Source organism: Echiichthys vipera (assembly GCF_963691815.1).
Source record: "Echiichthys vipera genome assembly, chromosome: X".
NCBI lineage: Eukaryota > Metazoa > Chordata > Actinopteri > Perciformes > Trachinidae > Echiichthys > Echiichthys vipera.
In genome coordinates this window covers 26,977,839-26,995,255 of record NC_139825.1, presented here as the reverse complement: position 1 = coordinate 26,995,255, position 17,417 = coordinate 26,977,839, and the positions used below count along the sequence as shown (strand labels likewise).

At 40.0% G+C, this 17,417-nt stretch overlaps 1 protein-coding gene across 1 annotated transcript; it reads right to left on the bottom strand.

Annotated features, from left to right (window-relative positions):
• Nucleotides 1-1,813: 1,813 nt before the first annotated feature.
• Nucleotides 1,814-16,099, bottom strand: LOC310965461 (S-adenosylhomocysteine hydrolase-like protein 1). The gene is made up of 17 exons (XM_083939067.1): nucleotides 15,709-16,099; nucleotides 12,233-12,344; nucleotides 11,869-12,012; nucleotides 11,431-11,531; nucleotides 10,895-10,997; nucleotides 9,858-9,952; nucleotides 9,555-9,661; nucleotides 9,323-9,439; nucleotides 8,074-8,137; nucleotides 7,679-7,767; nucleotides 7,326-7,396; nucleotides 7,063-7,157; nucleotides 6,812-6,910; nucleotides 6,091-6,159; nucleotides 5,767-5,845; nucleotides 5,468-5,588; nucleotides 1,814-5,058 (listed from the first exon to the last, which is right to left on the bottom strand). Exons 1-17 carry the CDS (start codon nucleotides 15,886-15,888, stop codon nucleotides 5,052-5,054), a joined length of 1,653 nt encoding a protein of 550 aa, XP_083795193.1. The 5' UTR covers nucleotides 15,889-16,099; the 3' UTR covers nucleotides 1,814-5,051.
• Between the last annotated feature and the right edge of the window lie 1,318 nt (nucleotides 16,100-17,417).

The window sequence follows — 17,417 nt, the reverse complement described above, 5'->3', positions numbered from 1 at the left end:
ATATATCGACGTATGCGACTGGACAGACTGTAAAAGACCAGGGGCGAAGGCTAGCCCCGCAGAAGAGGCATGTGGCGAGATTAGCATGCTAAATTTAGCTATTGCTAAACTCTGGAAAGAGCAACGTACGGTCCTCTCCGCCAAGTTCAAAGCCCTCTCCGTTGATCTTAAAGCCTCCATTTCAAAGCTGGACCACATCCACGCCACAGCGTCTGACCACGCTCAGAAGATAGGCTCCCCCTCGAGACAAATGCAAATTTACAAGATGAGCATTTGTCGACACTGGAGGCCTCCTGTGCCACGCTAACAGAGAGCAACACTAAGCTGCTAGCTGAAGTCAGGGACCTTGAGTCCAGGAGCCAACGGAATAATCTCTGTGTGATTGGCGTATCTGAAGCAGTGGAGGGGCCGCAGTCGAGAGCCTTCTACACAAAGCTGCTCATGGAGGTTTTCGGCGAAGGCCGCCAGAATGTGATAGGGCTCACCACATGCTAGCCGAGAAGCCAAACAAACACATGTTTGAGGACTTAGGATGCACAAAAACTAACAAAATGTTTCGCCCATGTTCAAAATTACTAGTAATAACTTTAATTTGATGCCACTACTGGGCTTGGTCCAAAAGGTAGTTAGCCTTTTCAGATTTAATGTGGCATTTTTTCTTTTTGCAAAGGGAAGCCAGTCGGATGTGTTGTACTTTAACAAACCCGAGTGACTTCCAGTCTGGTAGGTTGCATCTAAAGACCTTTGTGATGCTAAATTGCGAAGCTTTTGAGGAACCATGGACCGGCCTCTATGTGGCGTGGCGGTGAATTTTGCCCAAAACTTGAAAAAGGAGGTTGTCGTAACTCAACTTTACATTGTCCAATCTGCCCCAAGTTTCACATGCTGGATAACAGTCCAGGCCTGAAGACATCTACGTGCTGAAGTTGAGTCATAGCGCCACCTACTGACCACAGTAAGTCAGCTTTATGTGTCAAACTTCATCACATTTTGAGGGGCTTGGGATTCTTGAAAACTCACCAAATGGGCACACAGGTCAGAAGTGGCAAAAATTGCAAAGTTCTGCAGTAATTGGGCTCGTGTGTGGCCAGCGGGCTCCATAGCGCCACCAAACGCACGCCACGGTTGGGAAAAAAATTATTTCGATTTTCACGAAATGTGGTGCGATCATTGCTCTCATATTAAAGAACATATTGACATTTTTTGATTTTTTTTTTTTTTCTATTGACAGCAGCAGGTAAAGCTTATGTGACAGAAATTGTCTGATTTGCATTAAATTTATATGGTGTGGCCTAGATCTGATATACAGCAACATGGTGTATCGTTGGTGTGTGTTCTCTGGTGCCACATAGTGGATATCAGAAGATACGAAAATTTAAATCCATAATTTGCAGTGTCCAATGGCCGATGTAGAAAATAATGTCTTGGGTCGTGCACGCAGTGTGTGATGGTTGCGGGAATGTATGGTTTGGTCTGCCAGCGTCCCACAGGCCCCCCTGACACACATGGGGTGCTATAGATTCAAACTATAGTTATTTACAATTAAAGTAATTCTTGTCGTTAAAAATAGTCCCTTTCAAAAAATAATATATATATATATACATAAACAGTCATAAAATAAATGGCATATTGTCTCAATTCCATTATTACAAAATACACAATTCCCATCAATATCACCTCTGAATCTTTAAAGCATCTGGTTTACAGGAGAAATCAGGTATATATAACCTTAAGGGGCTGAGGGTCACAGGTAAGGCCTTATTGTGTGTGTGAAATGATGCATCCGAGTCATTTTCAAATTTAAACAGCAGTTTATTAAAGGGAACTGTGCACAGAAATTTAACAGGGTGTATACTGCTGATATGATGTTCTTCATACTAAACTACAGATAGTGTTGAAAATATAGGCATACTTTATAGCTATTCATTTACAGAACTTCTTCTTCACAACAAAAACTTCAAACCAGCAACAGTGAACAACTGTCAAATCACAGTGGTGTATTAATTATTTCAATTTGACAAGAGTCAAGCTGTTTGTCCCAGTAATAACACATTCATTTGTCTCTATAATATAGTTAAAACTACAGTAAAAGGGTATTATTATTTAAAACAAAAGGACTGCATTATAAAAGGCATATTGTAAGTGCTATTATGAAAAGACCACTGCAAGTAAATTAAATGTCTGATTATTACAAGAAATGAAACTGGGGTGAAACATACACATTAAAATCAATGTAAAAAGTACAACTGAATGTTAAATGTTTACCAAAAATGTCTAAAACTGTTAGTCATCTCCCAGTAATGCATTTTTTAAAATGTGAAACACTGATTTAACAACTCTCCACCGTTGCAGAAGTAAAATACAGAAGGAAACCGAGAATGCTTTGCTGCATAGCTATCACTGAATATTTCAGAGTAACAACCATGTTGGACACGTTACCATACTAGGAGAAAAACACACATGTGAATATAAATTACTAAGTGAGTCACAAGGCACTGTCAACTGACCAGTAACCATGGTTACAGCGCTCATCTGACTGACAATGATGTCCTCACTGAATATCCTTGGCTCTGATGCCCTTAAAGCTGCTAGTGAAAAGATGGAAGCACTTCTTAGTAGCATCCTGTGGTCTACTATGCGACTAAACAGCATGAGTAAGTGACGAAAAAACAACCCTATCACAATTAAAAATAAATACAGGAATTACCTGTAACTGTGGATAAAATTTGGACTTTTGTGAAGGGTGATGCAACAGGATACTGAGTTAATACACGTTCGTATGAGGGGTGTGGGTTTCTGCAGTGTGAAGCACATTTCAAATGTATTAAAAGTGCTATACAAATAAAATCTTATTGAGTGACTGATGTGGAGCAACACCTTCAGACGGTAACAAGGTGCCGAACCCTCTGCAGATGGTTCAGTAACACTGTCAACTGTTTGGAGCAAGATCGGCCCACAGACCACCAGCGTGATATACAGCATGTTAAAATGTGTTGAAGAGCTTTAAGTTCAGCAAGAGACAACTACTACCTGCACACTTTATAGTTTGAATTACAAAGGAATCACATTACTACAATGAGGCGACACATTCAAAAGAAATTTAAAAAGTGAATATAGAGAAGTAAAAGTGGCATAAGTTTGTGCATTAACAAGCCTCACAAAACTGTGCTTAAGCCTTTTGAATGATGAGAAGTGGCCAGAAACGGCAAAGCATTGTGTTAATGGAAAAGCTATGATAATCGTGCAATGCCGCAAGATAACGTGGGAAGTGAAGCTAAGCTTATCCATATCTGAGGCCAGAGCATTTAAGTTTTCTTTTCCTTTGTTAAAATCCTCAACAGAAAAACGGATATCCTCTAGTTCACACACGATCAAGTCCTGTGACAAACTGTTACAATGGACTCAATGTTGCACTTCAGCAGATATCATAATGAGATCAGCTGATCAGAGGCTGGTGTATAAACATACTAGATGTAACACTGTTCGATATGTAGTCTGTGACGTGTGTTAGCTTTACACAGTGAAGGAACTTTGGACAGGTGAGTATCAACATCTCAAACCTATTTTACAGTTCAACCGTAAATAAGAATTTCATGAGAATGACAGTGAGACTAGACGTGGACACTGAGCTCAGAAAGTGCTGATCTGATAAAACTATTTTTACAAATACTCTCTAAACGCCCTGTGGTGCAGATGCTATTCTTACAAGACACCAAAACCTCATAAATGGATACATCTTCTCAAGAAAACAAATGCCAAGCTTTCCTCTTGTGTAATTTTTGCCCAGATGTGCTGATGGTTAGCAGTAATGTGGATGATGCTACAGAGAACAGGACATTTCTTCTGCACGTTGTGGATGGAATGTGTGAAGTAAGCGAGCGCCGCCACGTCGAAGCAGAAAGTAAACTTTAAAGCTGCATTAAGCGTTTTTTGAGCAGAAACATACTCAGACCCACTGCCATGATTTACAGTCAGATTATAAAGCTGTTATGGCTCATTTGTCAGCAAATAATTGCCTACTTAAACATCCAGCGGACACACAGCAACACCTACTTGGAGTCAAATTTCTCGCCACCTGACAAATTTCAGATGAGATGGTTCAGCTGATCCTGAGAGAAACACTTGGAGCTTAACTTTCTTCACCAGCCGGTGAGTTTACGTCAGCTCTCTGTCACTTTATGATAGCTTTTTTTTCTGGAAATGGCTGCTAACAGTTTCAGACGAAAGGTTGATGAGACAAAACAATGAGCTAACAGCGGATAAACATTTTAGTGAGCTTTTTTTATGGGAATAAAGCATTAACTGGAGGAATTGAAGGAATACTTCACCCTCAAAATGATCATGTACACTGTATACGTGATCATACATATACATGTATACTGTATATATACAGTATACATGACCATACATGTATACTGTATATATACAGTATACATGAGCATTTTGAGGGTGAAGTATTACTTTAAGTATTCCTTTATATCAATTACTCACCCCATGGTACCTTGAATTTGTTTTTCTCACATGCCTTGATGGAGAACAAAGACATGAAGACGTGAGAAAAAAAAAATTCTTTAAGAATTCAAGGTAACGCGGGTACCTGATATACACATGATCATTTTGAAGGGTGATGTCATCCCTTCATACGTTTATATCAAAAGTATTGCTTAGAGCAGGTTTAACTGATTTCACAACTACTTCCCTGTGAGTCATTTGGCACAATGTATTACTACATTGATCAATATCTATCAGAACAGAAATAACCCAAGAGCCAGTAGGTATGGAAACAGATGAACTAGAAATTAAAAGCCTCACTGAACAGCAGGTGTTATTGCTGTGGTTATGCTTCATAGCCAGCTGGGTGCCATGTGCAGTTCTGTAGGAAGCAGCAAGTGAAGCAAAACTTGCTGAGGTCAGTAAAACACAACTAAATATAAGCTTTGCATCCTGTGAAGGGTATAAAATTCAATATACATAAATCTTTCTTTTTTCTTAGGGATAGTTGATGTTTGGTAGCTTTTTGTAGGTGTGCTGAGGTGCAGTTCCCTTGCAGACTAATACCTGTGAACACCAAGAACAAGTTGAGTTAGGAAATGCTTAATAGCAAAAATGTTAACAGCCAATGCTATTTAGGGCTGAGCGATAAGAATATATATATATATATATATATATTGTTAAAATTATATAAAAGTCTAACTGTGTTAAGGCAAAATTTACATCATTTGGACGATGCTTTACATTCTAATCCTTGTGCGTGTAAGGTAGTTTAATTCACGAGTATCGCTATACAAAAATCAGGTCATTTCATTAAGATTATTTATTTTACATGCTATATCATGATTTAACGTTATCGAGATGTAAAATTACCTATATTGGGATAGAAGATTTTGGCCATATCGCCCAGTCCTAATGCTATCTTTATTGTACAGCTTTTGGTTTCATAGTTGAAACAATTTTTGCAGAATTGCACCTGTAGTAGTTGGGTTTAAACGGGCCGTTTTTATTCAGGCCCAGGTATTTTGCCTGGTCATCAGAAAGCTCTGTCAGGTGGGCATCAAAAGTGGTCAGATGCAGACTGGCGACATATTCATCTGAAATGCACAGATATGTTTTAATACTTTAGAGATGCCCACACATGCACAAGACTGAGAAATAGGCAGAATGACATAATAAAGTAATTCACTCCACTTCAGGCCACAAGTAATGTTCCTTGTAAGCTTTGAACACTGAAACACTACAGGTCAAGGTTAAGTTTCTATATATCCTCACCCATCTTCTTGGGAAGCAAGTAAACATCCTGCTTGTATCGTCCCTCGGGAGCGTTGTACAACTCTATAAGCGCCAGGGCCTGAACACAAACAGATTCATAATACTGAAATGAAAATAAAAACAGATGTACGTTGTGGACTGAGCAATATATGAACTTCCTGATTACAGAGCAATAATAACCGCTCTGTGTAGAGAAGCAGCATGTTGTTGCCGTAGCATACTATATGCTATGAAATGCCATTATATCCTCCATCAATATTATCTTACTGAACAACCCTACATACAGGTACTCCTGCAGGCTGTCTGGCGGTATCAAGGCATTACCTGAGTGGTGGCTGTGATGGACAAGACAAAGGTAGGGACAGTGGAGCAGCTGAGGTTAAGGAGACGTCCCTGTGGGAGAAGACACCATGTTATCAAGAACATAAAAAGCAAAAACACCTTCCATATCAACTATTTGACCCTGGTCAGTCACTCAGTGTAAATCCCTATTCAGATGGGATTAGTTTAACGTGGGGTAAGGACATTTTTACCAGAGGTTTGAGTCCAAATGCAACATGTCAGTAATTATTCCGGAGAATGTCAGTAAAAATTCTGTCCGGAAGAAATACCTCAGGTAAAACTAGTCCTGTCCAAATACGACCCTCTGTAAAAACATATGTTGATATTCCGTCATATCCTGTTAATACGTTTCCACATTTTTTGAGCATGGAGGCGCTTGAAGAAGCACTCATCACTTTTTTTCAGATATTTGCTTCTGTCCAGTTTCGTGTTTACTTAATTTTGTGATATCAGGAAGCTACGTAGCACGTACAAGGCGACAGGGAGGTGACGTGGTGTGTAAATCCAGTAACCCCTCCCTCCTCTGGTTGAATACAGGGATTTCTTAATCCCGTGCGAATTCGCCAGTTATATTACAGACGTCCTGAAGTAAAACTATTTTACCCCACGTCCCCATGTAAAACTAATCCCATTCGAATAGGCCTTTAGAGAATTCACTGGTCTGAAAAAATGTAACTTGTGCGGTAAAGATGTAACCAGTTACCTCAGCCAGAAGGATGACCCTCTTCCCATCAGGCCAAATGACGTGATCCACCTGAGAGCGCACTCTCTCCCAGGTCAGCTCAGGGGTCCGCAGACTTGTCTGCAAGACATGAGAATACCAGTCACCCTCAAGTTCAACACAATATAACTGGCTTGTCTCTTAGGACCCTTAGGTTTATGCACACTGTTTAAAAATACATAAACTCAGTCTGTAAGATAGATTTGAACTTTGCATCATAAGCACTAGTTTACCACATCGATCTCAGTGTTGGAGTGGCCCATGTTGCAGACAATAGAGCCATTTTTCATTCGGTCCAGCTGGTCTCTGGTCACCACATTCTTGTTCCCTGCAGAAACACACAATCAGTCAACTTCAATCAGCGTACATCTTCCTCTACACAGGATATAATTAGCAGAGAGGAACAGTGCAACAGACCATGAACTAAAAGCTGTTTATGATGTCACACGGGTATATATTGAAAGGCTATAAAAAGTTTAGTTTAAAGAGGAGTTACCAGTGCATGTGATGATGACATCGACCTGGCGAATGACCTCATTCAGCTTGACCACCCTGAATCCGTCCATGCTGTTAAAGAAAGAAGAGCTTCAGCATTCAGCCTCGGAGGGGAGATTATTATTTATTGACAAGCAACTCAGCTGACCGGCTGGGGTCCCTGTTGGGTCAATGTAATGTGTTCTGGTTTAAGCTAAACATTAGTCATCTCTAAATATGTTTGTTGAAGAATTAACAAAACATGGTGAGCTCGCTGTGCTATGCCATCAATACCCCTGTCTGTTCTATTAATATGAGTTATGCCATTTAACACAATCGGCCCGGATCATTAGCCCACTTCTTTTTCTTACTCACCAGCCTTGCAGGGCGCAGATGGGATCGATCTCTGTTATGGAGACGACAGCTCCCAGAGCTTTCAGAGCGGCACAGCAACCTTTTCCAACCTGCAAAGACAAAGGTCATATACTATGTGACACTGATCAGTATTTAAACACAAGCCATCTTGATACAAGACATAACATTTAACATGGCAAACCTAATAATCTCTTAGTCCTGCAGGTTTTGATTCTCTAACGTCTTCTAGACTCAACAGTCAGACACTGTAAATATTAAACGTGATGACAGCTGAGTGACTGTTTGTCTGTGGTTGTTGTCTGAGGTTTTAGCACTGCAGTGTATCACCATGCATGTTTTCACAGCTACATAATGAAGATCGTTTCGGCATGTTAATGTTAAAAGAAGTATCTCACCTCACCATACCCACATACGACCACCTGTTTGCCTCCAAACATGACATCTGTGGTTCTCTTCAAGCTGGAGAGGTTTGAGGCATAAAATTAGCACTTTTATGTGGAAGTGAGAAACTGCCAATCTGTAGCTGTACACCAACAACAAAATCTGAGATCTTTATACTGATTTACTGATTTTCCTGTAACAGTACATTTTTATACAGTTCTGGATAATATGACAAGTCTGTTTGAATGAAAGTTCCTTCATTGGTTTCCTTAAAGGCCTCATATTATGTTCATTTTCAGGTTCATATTTGTATTTTCAGTTTCTACTAGAACATGTTTGCATACTTTAATGTTAAGAAACACGTTATTTTACCCTCCTAATAAAAGCTCAGTCTGCTCTGATTGGTCAGTTTTTCAGGGTCTTTCACATCTGCACTCTCTGCGTCTCTGCACCATCATTGCAGCAGGGGAAGGACCGCAACGGCACTGTAGCTGTTTAAAGGGACAGTTTCTGAATACAGACTGTGTGCGTTTCTCTGTTGATTGAGTGTTTTGATACTTTCATAGTATTTACCTGCTTTATAATCAAAGACACGTTTTTTTACAATATGGAACCTTTAAGAATATCATCTGAACATCTGATGATGCCGACATTTTATGTCATTACTCATAAAACAACACCTGCTACAAACACATGCACCTTGCAGATTATTAACCAAAAGAAATGGCAATAAATAATGAGTGGAAAGTGGAGAGAGCACTGACTTGATACAGAGATGTGCAGGCGTTGTTAAAGAGTACTAGACTATTTATATGCTGCCGTAGAGATAATTAACAGGAGAGTAATAAATGCATTAGTTATGTTCTCAGGGTGTTTTGCTCTGTGTGGAGCAGAGTCCAGAGTGTGCACAGCAGAAGAGCAATGCAAAGGCAACAGTAACAGCTGAACTAGACCATCGATTGTGAATTTTAAGTATTTGCATATTACAAGAATTTGCTGTAATGAAACAATCAATTAATTAATGAGTTCTTTTTCATTTATCATTGGAGATAAAACACAATTACGACTTGGAGTGAGTGGGAAGGCATCTCATCGGTTTTTGAATGTATTAAACTCCAGATTGTTTACACGATACAAGGGAGGGAGCTGTGGTCACTATCAAGCTGTCCAATAAACAAACTATGCCATTGCTTTAACATCTGTCCGACTTTGTTATTGTACAGCCTTCCAACAACCAAATAGCTCAAACTCAAGCTAACTCACCCGTCCAGGATTGACTCTCTGCAGCAGTAAAGGTTGTCAAACTTCTGCTTTGTCACAGAGTCATTTACATTCATAGCCGGCACACACAGTTTTCCAGCTTTAGACAGCTGATACAACCTAGAGAGAGAGGCGAGAGTATGTAGAAACTGTTCACTTCACATTGGTGCGTGTTTCCACGGGTGTGCCACTATATATTTTATAGGAAGCGTATATCTATAAAGCCGTAAATCACCTGTGAACCCCAGTGACGCTCTCCTCTACGATGCCCCTGATCTTCTTGAATACATTGGGATATTTCTTGTACATCCAGTGTGTCAAGTCTCCTCCATCATCAATGATCTAACGGATAAGAGAAAGACAAATAAATGAATTGCAAGACAAAAGTATACAGCTATTAACAATGGCTGCTCCTCTGGTGTTTTTTTTTTAATGGCCAATTAAGGCATTTGATTTTCTATATCGTTCACATATCACAGTCAATCGCTACACAAACTGTCTGCTCACAAAAGGTGGAAAACCAAACTTTTCCTCATACCATGTTAGGCTGCCAACCCTCAGTGTTTACACAGCGGTCAATGCACCACCAGAAATCATCCTCAGACTCCCCTTTCCAGGCAAACACAGCCACACCTGAACAACGGGAAACAGATGGGAAATATCTTGAAGAACCTTACATCAACAACCCCATGTTTGTCTGTAAGCTGCCATCGAAGACACTTTCTCAAGCTGCACACATGACAGATAATGAGGGCAAAGTTAGTGACACTGAATTATCTAGAAAACAGACCAAATTGGTTGAAAATGCTGAACATAATTAATAATAATAATAATCTGTGAACATACAGCTCCCAAGAAACAATGTGAACACCATTAGTGGGTGTAGGAGGAAGTTTAAGAACTGTTCAACAGTGGCAAACATTTACGCTTCCCAAGTGCCCTATAGTTTAATGAAAATGTATGTTTTTTTCCCCACGTAAAACAGCTCAGCATGCAGTAGACTATGCACAGCGGTGACTTACTGAACGCCAGACACAAACTCAACCCCCAAATAATGCATGATCTCCACTGAGGCTCTCCTAAATCTGCTGTAACCCCCTCAGCTTGTCAGATCATGAAAAGTCTACTGTGGATATTTAGTACATACTTAAACCATCACATAGCAACCACAGATAAAAGGCTCAAGTAGTGCAGTTCATTCACTAAATGGCAAAGCTAAGGTGTTCCCATTATCTCTGCAGGGCTGATTTTTTCAAAAGTTTATTAAACATTTCCAAACCGTATCCTTGGTTCTAAAAGAAATAAGATGCTAACGTAGCGAAGCAAATCTCTGCTCATAAGAAAACACCATATGCTAATCATTTGGTCCGTTTTAAACATTTTATCTACCGTAATCAAGTGTAATTGAAATATGTATGACTTACACATCTCTGTGTTGGTAAGCGGAACAAACAGTGTCTGTTGGCTGTATTCAACCTCACAAGCTCTAACACCAGCATTGCTTTTCAGTCAAAAGTGAGTCTTGGTGTTTGAGCATCAAAACTAAAAATGTTCCTCGCCTCCTCTACTGCTTACCAGTCTCCGACAGAGCGGCAGCCACTTCGTTCTGCGTTGAGTATACGTTACACGCAGTCCAGCGGCACTGAGCCCCGAGAGCCACCAGAGTCTCGATCAGCACCTGAAAACACAGAGGGAAGCACAAGAAAATGGTTAAATGAGAAAGAGGTGCTGCTCAAAATCACACTGCAAATCAGTCAACCAAACACTGAAGGTTATAATGAACCAGGTCTGTGTTTTGCCCGCCACACTGGTTGATCGCACCGTTTCATTCTTTATCTGGCTCAGTGGGATCCACCGGTTGTTGATGCCTAATGAGTTATCTATTAACCTTTGCTAAATTTTTTGGAAAGACAGACAATTCAACCACACTTTAATCATTCAGGATTCAAGTAATACAAGGGTTGGCATAAGATTTTTAAAAACGGTCCTGTTTTCTACAGTAAGTAGGGCAGAAACTGTGATAAATTTGACCTAAAACCCTATCCAGATTGAGAGGCACCATCACAGCCTTTACTTGTGCGTTGAAGCTCAAAGTCAGAGAGAAATCTTACTGCAGTCTGGGCCGTGATGTGAGTGCAGCCCACAATTTTGGCACCCGCCAACGGTTTCTCACTCTGTGCTCTCTTCCTGAGTGAGATCAGCGCCGACATGTCTGAAAACGAGAGAACATAAAAAAGGGATGAGTGGGAGCGACAGCAGATGATCCAAAAGACTCTCACAAAACTCAAAATCTATACCCACTCTCCATTTGAGAAAATATAGCTGGATAGAAGCACTCTTGGAAAATATCAGTCTTTTCCGTTCTTATGATGTTTCCTTTCATTTTTCTAAATGTGTGGTTACAGCGTTGTAAAACTACGACATCCCAGGTTCAAGCCCGCTCTTGGGACTCTACACTGTCGTCTGTCAAATTAAAATGTCTCTAATAAAAATATGTAGCTTGTAAATGACAGATGTCTTTTAAATTAATTAGATGTGAAGTGTCTCACCTTGTTCTGCGATCTCAATCTCACGTCTGCCAAATTCAGCCTGTTTGATGTTCTTGATGCAGAAGTCAGTGCTGCCCTTGGCGTTAACCTGAGTTTTGTCCCGTGGTGAGGACTCGTCATCAGAGCTATCCGTATAGGAGGCAGCTGTAAAGGAGACATTTTCAAAAAACTCACCAAATTAAAGCCACCGAAGAAAAAAAATGGTCTAATGAATTTAATGCTCCATATTCTTTACCTCTAGCTCAGTTGATGTTTATTTATTAATTTATAATAAGTGCTTTTTTTTTTAATCAAAGACATTCATCAATTCATACAACAAAATTGAAACACTGGTGCAAATGTGTATCTGGCCGTTTCTTCTTACCGGAGCTATAGCTGTCTGTGGATGACTGAGAGATGGAGCGGGACAGCGAGCGACGGCCTGTTTTGGTGGGAAACCTGCTGAACTCCTGCTTGTCCTCCACAAACTGGATTTGCTAATATATAAAAGAAGAAGTCAAGTTACACACAGTTTGTTGATTGTTGCCTTGCTTTAGGTCTTGTTTATACCATGACCACATTTGGACAGAGTGGAATTTAAAAAAACATGAAGATATTTGCTAAAAATCACTTTGACAACATGATAATCCTACTCATACTAGTAAGCTTATTTTGTTGTATTGCCAAAAATAGATGTCTGGCTGCAGACCAACAGTCATTGCACAATCAAGACTGATGGCCCCATCTGACATGTGCTTGTGTAATGACTTTGAACATCCCCTCAGCTCACTATAGCCTTGTTGCGATCCAAAAACTTGCAAACAAATACAAACAATCCAACTCACTTCATCTCACTGTGATAATTATGGGTACATCTATATCTGGGTTCTTGTACAGCTATCTTTGTGAGGAACCATTTTAAAATATTCCCAACAGGGTGAGGACATTTTGGCCTTTAAGGGGGTTAAGGTTTAGGTCTGAATTAAGTTTGGGTTAGAGCAAGGGTCCCGGGGATGCATTATGCCAATGAGTGTCCTCTTAAGAGGAGAAGAAACTGTTGTTTTTTTGTTGTGTGTACCTAGCTTTATGCCTGGTCAGCTAACGTTTTTTCACAGCTCTAACCAGTTTTTCTCATGCATCGAAGCAACATGAGATAGTGAGGGGAAAAGTCGTCTCGATGCTGTAATGTTATCTCCTGTCCAGGTATGGAGGAGTGGACAGGCAGATCTTTACACCTCAGCAGTTTCTGGAGTCTTTCCAGGTGAGATCTTTAACTCTTTGTGTTTTGTTCTCAGCAAAACGAGTCTCAGAAATAAAGATTCAGAGCATGTGAAAATGACTTTAATCAATCAGCCAACAGACTACAGTGGGACCCAGCCTCGTGGTTCTTCATCCAGTTAGAGTCAGTCTAGAGTTTCTACGTTTAGGCTCAGTACTGAAAATACTTCACATACCGGTGAAAATAACGTGGCAACAAAGAACAATGTGAAGCTGTTTTCTTGAGATTAAGGTGACAGGACACCACATATTTTCCCCTGGACAGGATGGTGTGGATTGCAGGGCCCCAAAGCCTGACTGATACTGACTGACTGAAACTGGTTCCCTCAGATCAGATTATTTTAAGAGCCACATTAAAGATAGGATGTAATCACTGCATTGCAAAGTGCTTCTGAAACTCCAGGACTAATGCCAAGTGCTGGTGATAACGTTATTATAACCATTGATGATTGGGTTGAATGTGTTGCCTGGATGTTCTCCAAGTGCTCTGTTACACATATTTCAGATCGTAATTAGTAAAGCTGGTAAATATTGAGAAGTTTATTCTTTCCTAGCAAAAGTAAAATAGTTATTTTTCAGACTTCGGCCAGCTCCCCCGATGCCCCAGGTGTGAGGGCCTGTTCATCACTGCTTGCAGCTTAAATTGAAAATATTTCTGAGTACAGAAAAAGATCGCTGCACTGAAAGTGTCAGCACGGTTTTATTTTGTATTGTTTGTGTGCATTTCCTGCCTGAGAGCGGCGCCTGCAGCCAGACCGTTGTGTGGGTTTAATATGCAACTCAATCTTATATGATATCTGTGTATGTGGCTCCTGCTCTGTCTCTCATTCAGCTGAGGAGTCCTCCCATGCCCATCTAGTTTTATTAGTCTTTAAGATGTGTTTATGCACTTTATGTTTAAGTTGGTGTGTTTTATGTTTCACCTGGATGAAAAAGAAAGTTGTTGATTGATCTCGAACTTCACTTCCATGCATAATCTTCTGTAAACATGCAGTTTAACTTAACCATCAGCACCTAAATATTAACTACACAACATAAACGTCTCTGTGTCAGAATAAACATCTTACGCCGGGCTTTGACCCTGGATCAGAACAACATGGACACAGCAAACTCCTCTTCTCTACCGCTTTTTCTAAAATGGGTCGGGTTTACCTTTGACCTTTTTTCTGTGTTTTACAAACACTGCCACAAATAAATGAACATATACAGTAGCTGTCTCTATTTCACTGTGGATGTGCTCCGTTTCCATCCTTCGACCGTGATTAAAGTGAAGGGAAATGTTGTTGTTAAATATTCTAATTTTACCAGGTTCATACAAAATAACATTATGTCAACTGGAAGATACCTGCTGTTACTCACCCCTTGTGTTAAAGTTTCTCCAAAAGCACCCATCTACCAAGTGAGCACGACTGATTTAATTGCAAGAGTACAACTTTAAACTCTTCAACTAAACAATGAAAATCACCAACTCTTCTATTTGAGATACACAACACTGCAAACTATCAAGTGCTGTAACAGAAGTTCCACCCAGAAAGAGAACGAGGATGTGAATCAAGGCTATAACGAGGCTGCCGGGCTGACTAATTAATCTTTAGTGTTGAGACTTTGCATTTGACAGATTCCTGTTTCATGTTATTGCTCAATGTAAAAAGACAGACAAATGGCGTTTATCCAAAACTGTTCATTTGTCCACTCCAACTTAAATGAGGTGTGCAAATACTTTCCACCCTGAAGCCCCGGGTCAACTCTTCCTTGTTCCTTGAAAGTGTCATCTAACATCCTCCTTTTGTGAGTGTTAAATGAAGCAGATCATCCAGTTGTTTCCTTGAGAAGAATGTGGTAACCAAGAAAGTCAAGACATTTACCAGGAAATTAAGAAAACTGTGGAATTGTTGAAGAGGCCCAATTGAGAGGATTAGAAAAGCAGTATAACTAGAGTTAACATACAACCAAAAGTGTCTCTTCTTACTACTTCAGGAGCCGGGGTACAGAATAACAAACTTTCAACCTCCATAATTCCTCATGTAACATAGCGATATAACACTAATTCTCTCGTTTTCATTATCCTTAATGGTCTGTTCTGACTTTCAGTTATATATTTTATCATCAACAGTCTTATGATTGTCTTGCCCTTGTTTTAATGTGGTGCATTTTGAGCTACATCTAGCAGTGCTCTAAAAACAAAGTCTATCATTATGTATATCATACAAAATTAATCTGCCTGTTTCTGCAGTGTCACCACTTCTCTTGTGTAGGTAAATGTTTTTCTTTGACAACAGATGGAGAGAAAAGACATGTGGATATCATCATTATTATCATCATTATTATTATTAGTGCGAATATTTTGCTTTAATGTAACGTTCTTAGAATGTGCTAAAATGCATGTTAACCTTGCAAGAGCAGGGTTAAGATGTAAGCTCTTTACATATTTACAAGGGCAGGTAATAGCTTATGACCTGTTGTGAACCCAATTTCCTGTAATACAACTGACCCAAATGATTACCACAGACAAATCAGGTACACTAGCTACAATATTTACAACACTAAAGCCCCTGGTTGCCACACTGTGCAGAGGGATCATACCTTTTTCACCGGTTTGAACGCGGGCACGGCGCTGAAGGCGGACGACAGCTCTCCCATGTTCATTTCGCTGTTCTTGCTCACGGTCATGGCTGAGTATTTTTCCGCTACGTTTTCGCTCTCCTTCACCTCTTTGCTCGCCTGTTTCACCTCCAGCTTCGTCTCTCCGGCCGGATCCGACATTGTCGACGGTGTCTTTTCGTAAATCAGAGACACAAAAACCTCTGAGTCGCCTTCTTCTTCTGCGGACGTTACTGATATCCGCAGCAACAACGAGCGGAAGAGAGGCGTTCAAATTACGCACGCGTAAAAAAGAAAAACAGAAAGTAAAAGCAACAACTGAGTGACTGTCAGTACGCCCTCTACTTTGACAGACGTCGTTGTGCTGTCTGTAATGTTGCGCAGAGTGCAGCCCGGAGGGTCTCTGCAGCTCAGCTGTCACCTGGAGGAGTAGCTTTGTGGGCGGTGCCCGGCTCACCGAGGGGGCGGTGGACGTATGGAGGTGCGTTCAGGGGGAGTGGGACATCAAACTTAACCATTTGATTCTATATCAATTTTCTGTTTTAGCTAAATGTAACATTTCACAATCAGAATCAGCTTTCATGGCCACGTGTGAACACATACAACGATTTTGACTCGCTCTCAGTGTACAGATATAGAAATAGACAAACACAAGGATAACAGAATGATCCAAGGTAAACAAACATTTGACTACTATGTTCAGATTTAAGATTTATTAAAGACTCAGGGAAGGTAAATTGTAAACATTATGACAATAGTGCAAGTTAAATTATTTACAAGCATAATTTTCATCATCATCGTCGTCGTGCCTTTATTGTCATTGTACAAGTACAACGAAATTACAGCAATAACCCGTCCATATACGTATATCAGAATCAGAATCAGAAAAAAACAGCAACATAAGTACGTATGGGCACACTTTACAACATAAGAACTTTAAGAAAACTGCACCGGGGGAGGGGAAATGTGCAAAGAGGATTTACGGGCAGCCAGCCGCAGTAAAATTCTCCAAGATCTTTTCCAATTTGTGTTCAATAACCACCGTCTGTGCACTGACAGCTAAATCCAAGATGGTTCCCAAATATCTCGATTAATATAATTTACAAACATGACACACCTCAACTCCCAACCATCCCTGCACCCTCCACCACCCAGCTCACCCAGCTCATGACTCACATCTACCCACAATGCACCTTACACTTTATTATTGTATATATTTTTGCTGGCTTCATATTAGTTCATCAAGTTTTCTTCCTTTCGCACTGCTTTTGTGTTTTTTTTGTTTCAGTTTTGTGTGTAAAACTACCCTATGTGCCCTTAAATGACCCTTCAGGGACAAATAAAGTTTCTTGAATTGAACTGAATGATTTGTCCTGAGAGCAGTCAAAATATGCAGCTTTCTTTTAATTGTTTTATCCTTGTGCAGTCTAAAAATGACATACTATTTTACTTAATATGCTGTTTTGTCGCAGTTAGTATTGTAATTACTTGTGAAATGTTTATCAATGTATTAAACTGTGATTTTAGAAAGAAAATACTGACACGTTTCTAAATTGAGATCACAACTAAGAGAAGCTAAATATTCTATAAAGACACCACTTGAATGATTGAATGATTTTGTTTTATTTCCCATGACATCCTACATGTATTAATTGTCCATTAACATCTCACTTGCAAATCAGTAGATATTT

Coding starts and splice junctions, on each gene's coding strand:
- LOC310965461 (XM_083939067.1), bottom strand. CDS start 15,888: ATGTCGGATCCGGCCGGAGAGACGAAGCTGGAGGTGAAACAGGCGAGC. Junction 9,953..10,894: donor TGCCGCTCTGTCGGAGACTG/GTAAGCAGTAGA, acceptor CCCGTTGTTCAG/GTGTGGCTGTGTTTGCCTGG. Junction 6,160..6,811: donor GGGTCATCCTTCTGGCTGAG/GTAACTGGTTAC, acceptor CTTCTCCCACAG/GGACGTCTCCTTAACCTCAG.